At 42.5% G+C, this 12,154-nt stretch overlaps 1 protein-coding gene across 3 annotated transcripts in view; it reads left to right on the top strand.

The window, feature by feature from the left end:
- POLQ (DNA polymerase theta) overlaps nucleotides 1–12,154 on the top strand; it is a 58,352-nt gene that overhangs the window by 9,994 nt on the left and 36,204 nt on the right. For all 3 annotated transcript variants that reach the window (XM_064465563.1, XM_064465572.1, XM_064465580.1), the window contains exons 5-9: nucleotides 4,537–4,645; nucleotides 7,256–7,475; nucleotides 9,348–9,492; nucleotides 9,590–9,736; nucleotides 10,827–11,039. In XM_064465563.1, coding sequence (XP_064321633.1) covers nucleotides 4,537–4,645; nucleotides 7,256–7,475; nucleotides 9,348–9,492; nucleotides 9,590–9,736; nucleotides 10,827–11,039 — 834 coding nt within the window. The remainder of the gene's footprint in view (nucleotides 1–4,536; nucleotides 4,646–7,255; nucleotides 7,476–9,347; nucleotides 9,493–9,589; nucleotides 9,737–10,826; nucleotides 11,040–12,154) is intronic.

A 12,154-nucleotide genomic window follows, 5' to 3' on the forward strand; every position in this document is an offset into this window, starting at 1 on the left:
AAGGAGAGAAAAAACTGAGAGGGAAAAATAACATTGAAACAGATAATATAAGGTCACATTTGCCCTTAAGCTCCTGCTATTTTAGCTGCACCAGGAAGATATTACATAGCTGCACCAAAGATGTGAAAAAAGTTCCACAGCAGCAGAAGTAATGAAGCTTGGTGTCCTCTGTGTCCTGCTTTTTCTTCTTCTTTTTTTTTTTTTTTTTTAAACCTTCCTTCAGCCTCTTCCATGTCCCTGTGACCCTGTCAGCTGGCCAGAAGGGGTACATACTGCTGTTGGTTGGGATGCGTGCAGGAGTCGAGCTGCATGGCTGAGTTGTAGTGGCTCAGTTTTCTCCTCAGGGGAAGACCCTAATCTGGTCTGTTGTCTCCAGATGCTGATATTCAGAAAGCTTTTTAGACATCAGACATTTTTTTAGACATGTTGCAGGAAACGGTTAAAAGGCTGAGAATTATCAGTGGGCTGAGGCAAAGATAGATAGGTGGTTTCAGAATCATGTTCCTGTAGTGGACACAACTAAGAATGAGGTACCTTGGACCCTGGTGACCCACAAAAAGCAGGGCTTCACTTCAGTCTCCACCTTCCAGCGTCAATACCAACAACAAATACGAAGCTTTAACAGCTGTAGGCACGCATAAGCAAGGTCTGCAAGGTTCAATTGTACCAGCAGCAGAGTGGATATCGTAAAAAGAAGAGATGAGTGCTCATTGTGGGTGTCTCTCTGTTAAAAGGCACTGAAGTGCGTGTCTGCCAACCTGAAAGGGAGTCACGAGACATTTGCTCCCTTCTGGGAACTAAGATCTAAGATCACTGAGAGGTGCTACGCCCTGTCAAGAGCACAGGTTTACTATCCGCTGTTACTCTTCCACATGGGCACAAATGATGCTATAAGCCAGAGCCTGGGAAGAACCAAGGAAGACTATTAAGCCCTGGGGGAGCAAGTGAAAAATATTGGTGCCCAAGTCATCTTCTCCTCTATTTTACCAGTTGGAGAAAAAGGGGCAGCCAATAGCAGATGAATAATGCAAATCAACTCTTGGCTACGTGGCTGGTGCTGTCGTGAGGGTTTTGGCTTTTATGACAATGAGAGTTTCCCCAGGAACCACAGCCTGTTAGGGAGGGATGGAATCTACCTGTCTAGAAAGGGCAAGTGAATCTCTGGCAGCAGGCTGGCTCACTTGGTGAGGGGGGCTTTAAACTGAAGGACAACAGGGGGCAGGGTCCAAAGTGGCAATGCTAATGCTGTCACATCCAACGGGGGAATTAGCCAGGCTAACCAGAGCAGTGACAAAGGTGCCTCAGCTGCCTTGGGAGATGACAATCAGAAGAACAACCACCTCAAGGGTGTGCATGGGTATAGCGGGTCCTCATGCACCCCTCCAGGGGAAACCTGTGAGCTCAGTTACCTCTGAAATGCCTGTACACCAACATGCACAGCATGGGGAATAAACAAGAGGATCTAGACATCTGTGTGCAGTCTCAGGGCCACAGTCTGACTGCAGTTTAGGAAACATGGTGGGGTAGCTCGCATGACTGGAACGCTGTCATGGATGGCTATGTACTTTTTAGGAAAGACAGGCCAGCAAGTCAAGGTGGGGGAGTTGCTGTTTATGTGAGGGAGCAACTGGAATGTATTGAGCTCTGCCTAGGGGCAGAGGAAGAACGAGTCGAGAGCTTATGGGTAAAAACTAAGGACTGGGGGTAGCCTTGGCTGCAGTGATCATGAGATGGTGGAGTTCAGGATCCTGTGTGGTAGAAGCAGGGCAACAAGTAGGATTACAACCGCAGACTTCAGGAGAGCTAACTTTGGCCTACTCAAAGACCTGCTTGGAGGAATCCCACGGGTTAGGGCTTTAGAAGGTAGGGGGGCCCAAGAGAACTGGTCAATATTCAAGTACCACTTCCTCCAAGCTCAAGATGGGCACATCCCCATGAGGAAGAAGTCAAGGACAGGAGCCAGGAGACCTGCATGGATGAGCAAAGACCTAGAAAAACTCAAATGGAAGAAGGAGGTTCACAGTATGTGGAAAAGGGACTGGCTACTTGGGAGGAATACAGGAACGTTGCCAGGGTATGCAGAGATGCAACGAGGAAGACCAAGGCCCACTTGGAACTAAATCTGGCAAGGGATGTCAAGGATAATGAGAAGGGCTTCTTCAAATACATCAGCAGTAAAAGAAAGATTGGGGAAACTGTGGGCCTGCTGCTGGACGAGGTGGGTGCCCTGGTGACACAGGATGTAGAGAAGGCAGGTTTACTGAATGCCTTCTTTGCTTGAGTCTTTTCTGCTTTGGCTGGCCCTCAAGCATCCCAGCCCCCAGAGGTGAGAGAGAGAATCTGGAGAAAGGTAGACTTTCCTTTGGTTAAGGAGGATTGGGTCAGAGATCACTGGGGCAAACTGGATCTTCACAAATCCACGGGCCCCAGTGGGTCCCCCAGCACCTCATGGGTGCTGAGGGAGCTGGTGGATGCTGTTGTTAAGCCACTCTCCATCATCTTTGAAAGGTCATGGAGAAGAGGAGAGGTGAGGTGCCTGAGGACTGGAGGGTAGCCAATGTCACTCCAGTCTTCAAAAAAGGCAGGAAGGAGGACCCAGGAAACTATAGGCCAGTCAGCCTCACCTCCATCCCTGGAAAGGTGATGGAACAGTTCATTCCGGAGGTTCATCTCCAGGCATGTAGAGGAAAAGAAGGTTATCAGAAGTAGCCAACATGGATTCGCCAAAGGGAGATCGGGCCTGGCCAAGCCGATAGCCTTCTGTGATGGTGTAACTGGCTGGACCGATGAAGGGAGAGCAGTGGATGTTGTTTACCTTGACTTCAGCAAGGCTTTTGACCCCATCTCCCATAACATCCTCATAGGTAAGCTTAGGAAGTGTGGATTAGTTGAGTGGACAGTGAGGTGGATTGAGAAGTTGTGCAGTGGCAGAGCTCAGAAGGGCCATGATCAAGGGGGCAGAGTCTGTTTGGAGGCCTGTAACTAGTGGTGTCTGTGCTGGGTCCAGTCCTGCTCAACATATTCATCAATGACCTGGACCTCACCATTAATACCAAGCTGGGAGTAGTGGCTGATACTCCAGAAGGCTGTGCCTCCATTCAGCTAGACCTGGACAGATTAGATTGCTGGGCCGGGGGGAACCTAATGAAATTCAAGAAAAGCAAGTATGCGGTCCTGTACCTGGGGAGGAACAACCCCATGCACCAGGACAGGTTGGGGGTTGACCTGCTGGAAAGCAGCTCTGCTGAGAAGGACCTGGGAGTGCTGGTGGACAGCAAGGAGACTCTGAGCCAGCACTGTGCCCTTGTGGCCAAGAAGGCCAACAGTATCCTGGGGTGCATTAAAAGGAGTGTGGCCAGTAGATCGAGAGAGGTTATTCTCCCCCCCTACTCCACCCTAGTGAGGCCACATCTGGAGTACTCTGTGCAGTTCTGGGCCCCCCAGATTAAGAATAACAGGGAACTGCTCGAGCAAGTCCAGTGGGGAGCTACCAAGATGACCAGGGGACTGGAGCATCTCCCTTATGAGGAAAGGCTGAAAGACCTGGGTTTGTTCATCCTGGAGAAGAGAAGACTGAGAGGGAATCTTACCAATACTTGTAACTCTCTAAAGGGTGAGTGCCAAGAAGATGGGGCCAGACTCCTGCCCAACAACAGGACAAGGGGCAGTGGGCACAAATTGGAACATGGGAAATTCCACGTGAACATGAGGAAAAACTTCTTTCCTGTGAGGGTGACAGAGCAGTGGAACAGGCTGCCCAGAGAGGCTGTGGAGTCTCCTTCCCTGGAGACATTCAAAACCCGCCTGGACGCGTTCCTGTGTCCCTGCTCAAGCAGGGGGCTTGGACAAGATGATCTCCAGAGGTCCCTTCCAACCCCTACCATTCTGTGATTCTGTGATTATTCTTTTCAGTATTTCTACACATCTTACAAATTTGATGGCTAACAGAATAAAAAGTCATCTGCAGGAGGTAGGATGACAACAGAGCAGTCATGTAAGGATTTTTTTCATTAGAAAGTCAAAGGTCAATAGCAATGCTCATTCAGGTTTGGTTAGTGAGCAAAGATATAATAGGAAGCAGTGTGTAATTACATCTGCTCTAGGTTTTTTTCCCAGACATTTCTATATTATTATGGAATAATGTTTTTAACTAAGACAATGATATCAACAAAGCTTTTGACTAGCTCATTTGGGTGCTGGATGTGCCTTTCCAGATATTCTGAAGCCTGTTTCATTCAGTATAGATGCTGCAATACTGTTTTGTGTTGTGGCCAGACTACCACCTCAACCTATATATTTTAATTTTTTTTAAAAGCTGATTGTATGTGTGTGAGGTTGTGGGGGTGTGACATGTTATGATTTTTCTCTCTTAGAAGAATCAGTGACAGAAGGAAGCCATAGCTGTAGCTGTGTGGAAGAACAGCTGGATTTGTGAATATAAATTGCAGTTCATCATGTGGAATATGAAGGGATCAAGGCTATCTGTTCTTAGTTTGGAGTTTTGTTGGATGTAACCTGACTGCTTCTCTTTCTCAGGAGCGGTGGTTGTGGATGAGTTGCACATGCTGGGAGACTCACATCGAGGATATCTGCTGGAACTCCTTCTGACCAAAATTAGATATGTTACAGAGAAGGCTGCAAAACGGTGGGTAGACAGGATGTCTGTCTTTTAATGATAAATTATGGACGACTCTAAATATCTTGTTCTCTGGGTGATTGGAAATGTATGTTAGCTCCAGGGTTTTTATAAAAGCGTTGACCTAGACTATTTTGGTTATTAACGTCTCAACATACCACCTCTCAGGGGCCTGCCATTGCAGTCAAAACCTCTTTTCCTCATGGTTTTCAATTTGTGTGCTACCATGGGACTCATTGTCTCGGGAAAAGAAATAAGGCTGAAGTTTTCATTTACTTTTTTAGCCTATTTAAATTTTTTTATAAACTTGCTTTCTTTTAATGTTTTTTGCTAGCAGACTCTCACAGCTTAATTTTTCAGTGTTTTGTGGAACAGGGTATTTATCCTACTGAAACGTTTGGGTATTGTGAAAGAGTGGGCATGCTGTTAACTTGTCAGTGGTGAATTGATTGGAAGACTTAAGAGGATGTGCCAGTATTCTGCTTAGTTAGCATTGCTCAGGGTGATCTGTGGTTTTGCTTGTAACACGCAATAGCCTAGTGGTTGCATGGTTTCTTGCCTTTAGCAGAACTGATTGGACACAGGAACAGCTTTAGAGGCTTTTAAGAATTCAGTATCTAGATCCTCAGCACCAAACTGTCCAGCTGCTCCATAGTGCCTGGTCACAAAGGCAAATGGAGGAAACGGTGTTATCGGTTGTCTTAATCTTTACTGGTGGTGCTGAGAGAATAGTCAAAATCAACTGTTCCCTTAGCACCAAAAGCCAGATTTTGCCAGTTTTCTCTGCTGCTTCCTGACTTGTGAGTCATACCAGGGCTGGGCTAAGCACAGACTACCTATTTAGTTCTGCGGGAACTGCCATTTCTACATTGGCTCTCCACCACACATTTTAGCTAGTATTTCCCATATTCATTTCCAGGATCCAGCAATGTTCTGGGTCTTATCACCTCTGACTTTTTCTCCTACTGTCCCCATAAGTCCTGGAAGCCAGTACACTTCAGAGCAGTATGAATAGCTTTGCTACTCCTTTTACCTTGTCTTGTCATGTAGTTGCAGCACAAATGCAGGACTGCTCTTTTGCTTTCCTCCCTTGCTTTTAAGAAGAGGGAAGGAGAAAACATTCCTTAGGGAAAAAAGGACAGATGCATCAAGGAATATTCCCGGGTAGAAACATTACTTCAGTCTTCACCATATATGTACTGGGGCCCAGATCCTTAATGCCTCCATTATGGTCAAGTTGACAGAGGTTCCCCATACCACTTACTGACATGAAGGAGGTGGCCATTGTTTTTGTTGTGATTGTGATTCCTGGAGTTGAAGGCTGCTTTTTCTCTCAAACATCCTCCCAAGTCTGTGGTGCTTTTTCTTCTTTTCATTTAATGCGAGCCACTTTATCCAAATCCTTTAAAAACTATCCAGCCTGACCTATTATCAGAATAAGCAGTGCTTTTAAGAGCTTTTTAAGTGGTATGGGGGGTGTCCCACTGAAGTATAAGGCTGTGTCTTTGCATCAAGAGAATGTTCTCTGATGGCTGTTGCAAACGTGGATGCCCTTGCTTCTCCATGAGGCTTTTGCAGACCCAGCCAAAATTCTGCAGAAGATTTTTACCGTCCCCAGTCAAAGAGAGTGTTGTGGAACTGGTAGGTTTTTAATCTTTGAAGGTCAAAAGTTGCCTCAGGGAGGAAAATCTGCAACCTAGATGGGGAAGCTGTACTGGCAAATTCTTGAAGAGCTTGGATAAGAGAGTCTGCCTCTCCACAGCTTCCTTTTTTCTGTCTTGTCAATGACAGCCCTTTTTTACTCCTGGGTAGTCTTGTTTCCTCTGTGTTGTCTTTGCTGGGATTACAAGTACCTTCCAAGAAGATTCAGGCTCTTTCTGAGCTCACATTAATTTGTCAGGCCTTTCTCTTTTTTAAAGTCTCAATTTATGGCTCAGTGCAATGCAAATGAGTAGTTTTTAAATGTAGGATTAGGAGCATAAAAAAGCCCCCTATTTTGTAGATGTAAAAGCTTGAATTAAAATATACATTTGGGTATCTAAATTAATAGTTTGTGTTTTCAAGTCTGTTAAGAGTCCATTACTTCTCTCTACCTTTACTGGAGGCTGCTGTTCAGCACTTTGAGAACTGAAGCTGCTTTTTTCTTTGCTGAACTAAGGACTTTGGTTCCCGACTCTACTAAGACCTTAGTCTAGTATTATTTGTCCTGAAATTGAAACAAATGGAAGTGTTTTAATTAAGACATTTAAACTTAGAAAGATCACAGTGGAGACGTAACCATTTCTTTATTTGCATGTTTTTGTTAATGGCAAGGGAATAGTTGATTATTTGTTTTCAGTTTCTCCAAATATGCGGATTATGGCTGTGGTTACCTGAAGAAGCTTAATGTTTAGGTTCAAAATATTTAAGAAATTGAATTATCTTGTTATCAATGCATGAACTGACATTGTGTTTGCTAAAAGTAGAGTATGGCTAGTTTCTTTTTCAAGAAGTTGAAGAAAATAGCTTTGCACTTCAGACCCTGGAAGGGGGTAGATTGAGTTAGTTTTTCTGAATGCTGTTTTCCAGAACAGTAGCCTGTGTTGTCACTAACTTTCTTTTTCCTTTAACCACTTCCAGAGGAGCGAAGATGACCGGTCCCGGTTTTGGTGGGATACAGATACTAGGCATGAGTGCTACCCTCCCTAACTTGGGACTCCTAGCCTCATGGTTAGATGCAGATCTATACTGTACGGATTTTCGCCCTGTGCCCCTCAAGGAGAGGTTAAAAATTGGCAGCAACATTTATGACTCCTCCATGAATTTAGTGCGAGAATTCCAGCCCAAGCTTCAACTGAAGGTAAAAAAACTCTGAGCAGTGGCTTTGGGATAACACCTTTTGTATGGCTGAAGTTAAAAAGACAGCTACTGGTATGTTTTTGTTTGGTTTGGTGTTTTTTGTTTTTTTAATTTTTTTAATAGATTACATTCCTGACTTCGTTGTTTATTTCATAGGTTGTATGCTCAAGCTAAGGACAAATTTTTTTTTGTCTTCTACTGATTTAAACAAAACCCAAAACACTCACACTTGTGAAGTTTTTTAAGACAAAGTTGACTTTGCAGCTATCTTGTTTCTGAGCACTTGACAGATATAAAGAGTTTCATTCTCCCCTTACCCACCACCCTATCTTGTGTCCTGGAATCTACTTCACTTTCATAAATGAAGGTAAATATTTCCTGGTCAGGCCAAGGAATTTGCATTCATCATTGGGAGAATATATTCTCATTAAAATCTGGTATTGAACCTGCTTATGTTAAGCTGCTAAATTATTGCATTTTGTCAATGATTAGAAGGCAGATGCCCATCCTGATTCTTCTGAATCTGTTTCCAGCATTTAGTCCTTCTGTGCACTTGAAAAGGATATGAAAAGTTGAGACTGATGTACTGTAATGATTTGGAAGAACCAAATGGGTAGAGATGGGAAATTTGCACTTCCCACCTTGTAGGTTCCTTTTCTATGAAGTCTTTGAAGGGTGGATTCTCTCCCTGATCCTTTCAACTACTAGTGTAGTAGTTGGATAATATGGGTTGAATGCAAGCAATATTTTGGAATGTTTTCCACCCAGTTCTCGTGTGAAAATATCCTGTTGTCAGTAGCATGGTGGCACAGCAAAGTAAAAGGATCCTAGAAACAAAAGGAAATGTTTGTGATAAGAATATCTGGAAGCTTGCTTTTATGTGCTTCTATTGAGAAGGTGATTTTGCATCTTCTTTTCTGGATATTTTTTGAAGTAGGTGCGTTGGCTAGGTACTAAATTAAGTGAGAGAAAGAGCTAAACTAGGCTTATGGCTCAGCAGTTTAAGGGAGTGGCTTATTTTATAAGACCAGGTGATCCTCTTGGGCTTGAAACCTATCACTGGATCTTCAGACTTCTCTTCTGTGACTCAAACTGGACTAGAAAAGGGAACTTGATGACCTCACCACTTTTGCTGAATTTGGCTGAATCCTTACTGAGCTTTTGACATGCATATGCAGTTCCTGTCATTGCTCCCCTGTTTTCATTTGCATTTCAGTACTTTTTATTTCTCACTGTACACCTACCATTTCTCTCTTTCACCTTTGGCCTGCTTGCTGGAAGAGAATCTGGCTTAGCCAAGCAAAACAGATCAGTTGCAGGAACTCTCTTAGGATCTTAAAACCAAAAAGACAAGCTGTAAACAGTAGGGTTTTGCATGCATATCCATATAAGTATCCATAAAAGCCTTCTGCTGTGCTCTGAATGCTTGCAGTCTTTGGTCAGCAGTGCTTGCTGGGTGCACCTTATTGAGGCTGCTCAGACTACTACATCTCACGCTTTTAGTTCAGACATCCTAGCTGATAAGTCATCCTTAGTTGCTGTAGAGGGATGTTTTCCCTTGGGGCTCTTCCTAGTTCTTCCCCACTGCTGTTAGCCACAACATGGAAGTTGTGATAATTTTCTTGTGCACTGTGACCTTCGTTCAGAAACAGATTTATGAAAGCAAGATGTAAAACTTCAGATTTAGTCATGGGGAGGTCTTAGGCTGTCCTCAACAATGTGGTCATACTAGAGCTTGGACTTCTAAAGCAAGACAGAAACTAAGATAACAGTTCTTCATCTTCTTTGTTTGCTTCTCTTTCTGACTTGAAGTAGAAAATTCCTACTGTGACACAGAAGGATGACAGCATTTACAAATTTTGTCTCAATCCAGGGAGATGAAGACCATGTTGTGAGCCTGTGTTATGAGACTGTTTGTGATGGCCATTCAGTCCTGATTTTCTGTCCATCCAAGAACTGGTGTGAGAAGCTGGCAGACATCATTGCCAGGGAATTCTACAGTTTGCAACAGGCTAAGAGTAAGAGAAAAGTAGTTAATTGAAGACTGTAGCATGCACAATGCCTTTACTGAAAATTAATTTTAGTAGAAACTATAAAAATATTTTCCCTCTCAAGGTTCTGCAAAAAACTCAGCCCTTTCCCCAGTTGCTGTGGACAGAGAAGAGATCGATGAAGTCCTGGATCAGCTAAAGCGTTCTGTCTCAGGCCTGGACTCTGTGCTCCAACGTACTTTGCCATGGGGAGTAGCATTTCATCATGCAGGTATTTCTGAACATCTTGGTCTGGAATTCTGTAATGGTCAAGTCATAAAGGCTCTTTTTTGCTGTAGTTACCAGCAATTTACCAGTTGCTTTTTGAAGCCTTCTGTAGTTTATGACTGAATTAAAGTGCTTCAAGAATCTCACAGTTAGAGGTAATCTTGAAATTCTTTTATTGTGGCTGAACACTTTAATACACTAACTGTTATGATAATCTTCTCTCTATTGTGTTGGATTACAGCAACTTCTTAAATACAACTTAATTTTTTTGTGAAATGCCTGAAAAATTAGCTGATTTGCAGCCCTAGCATTTTCAAGTTATCCCCAAAGCTGTCAAAGTATTTCAGGGCAATTTTCCTCAACTTAATTCCGAAATAGATGAGTAAATAGAAGAAGTATAACAATGAAAATAAAATAAAAGGAGCTTGTGCCACGAACGCTGCTGGCTATATCTTTTATTTCTTTCCTAAGTAGGTAATAGTGTATGTCACCTGTTGATCCACTGAGAGAAAGGACTGACTCTGGAAGAGAAAACAGTAGCTATGGCATTGAATATGTAGGGGAAATAATTCCAAATCCTTATAGAGTGAGGATTTCCTTCTGAAGAATAAAATTGGCCTGAAACCCTCAAGGAAATGTAGAAAAATGCATATTATACCTTTAACCTAGAATGGAAATAATGAAGAAAGATTCCAGGGTCAGGAAGGCAAGTGACTAAATCCTGGTTCCCTACTGTGTGTGTTACATCCAGTTTTCTTCTTTTTATTTTTTTCCTTTGTTTACTTATTTACTTGCAGTGCATGTAGATCTGTAGTAAATAGCTGTTCATCTTGCCACAATGCATACAAGTGCCTTAGAAAAGCTAGTTTATTATTACTGTCAACTGAAGAATGAAAACATAATGGTGACATTTTGCTTCACTTATGGTTTGAAAAAAAAACCAAATTAACTGATGTAATGTTGCAACTCTGGTTCCTAACAGTGAATGGCGAATGTCCATTAAATTTGTTCTTCCCCTTGCTTGACAGTAATATTATTAGCTCTTAAATGCAGTCTCACCACTACTGGGTTTGCTAAAAGTCATCTCTCCTCAGGTCTTACTTTTGATGAACGGGACATCATTGAAGGAGCCTTTCGCCAGGGCTTTATTAGAGTCCTAGCAGCAACCTCCACGCTCTCATCTGGAGTGAATTTGCCTGCACGCCGAGTAATTATACGAACTCCCATGTTTGGTGGCAAACTGCTGGACATTCTCACTTACAAGCAGATGGCTGGAAGGGCTGGCAGGAAAGGAGTAGACACAGAGGGTAAGCAGAGACTTTATTAACATTCTCTAAGAATGGTGTTAACCTGATTAAATCCAGGGCAGTGCTTTGCAATTAGTGACTAATCATGATGAATTCCTTTGGTATTCAGTGTGATTAAGTTAATCAAGATGAATTTGTTTGGTATTAATGGAGTAAAAATTGTAATTCCCAGGGGATTCTTCTCTGCATGGGACTTACTTTGGTATTTACATGTCAGTTACTTCAGGAACAGGCTATTTTCTCCTTTGAACTCTTGTTAGCTTCTAGGGCTGTATTTGTTTGCCTTAATTTTGTAATCCATGGTCAGTTTTCTAAAGTGTTTACAGTTTCAGTGAGAAAATTTACAGTAAACTCTCATTGGAGAGGCCTAAAGCGTAAGAAATGCATTTGAAGTCTACAACCCTGATTTGACAAACTTCTTCTGTTGTCTGAAGTTCTGATTTGGATTTATTAAACTTCCACTAAACTTAGCCATAACTTTTATGGATCTTGAATGTAGTAATGCAACAGAGAGACAGGGAAATACAAACAGTAGTTCATAGGTAATATGTTGTCTTCATACATACAGTGGCACTGATTGATGTTCGACAAAATAATCCTGCCTGTTATTTTAATTTGCAATGAAAATTTATCTTCATGGATGATATTTGGAAAAATTGTATTATACAAGTATAAAAACAATAGCAAATAAGTTCAACAGAAGCGGGATGTGGGATTTGCCATACTGATGGTTTGATTGGTGCTTGCTGGAACCCTACGTAAGCAGACTGTTCTTACATTTAACTTTCTATTTTTGCCAGAGTAGCATAGCAACAGAGCATTTTACGACCTACATCTCTGTGAGCTATCCCTATGTGTTAAAGAAAAGGGCAGCTGCATGCTGTATTTTGAAGTTTTCCAGACTTTGTCACTTAAGTGTAGCTGGCAGGTGAAAAATTATATTATTTCTTCAAGTTTCATTTTCTTTTTTTTCCCCTCCAAGTTACAATAATTAGTACCCTTTTTTGACATTCTGATGTGACTGGTTTTTTTGCACAGTAAGCAGTTGATTTTATGCTGATGAGCTTCATGAATGTACCATTTTTTTCCACTCCACAGAGTCTTTTGGATGAGAA

This window comes from Phalacrocorax carbo, chromosome 1 (assembly GCF_963921805.1).
Source record: "Phalacrocorax carbo chromosome 1, bPhaCar2.1, whole genome shotgun sequence".
Lineage (NCBI taxonomy): Eukaryota > Metazoa > Chordata > Aves > Suliformes > Phalacrocoracidae > Phalacrocorax > Phalacrocorax carbo.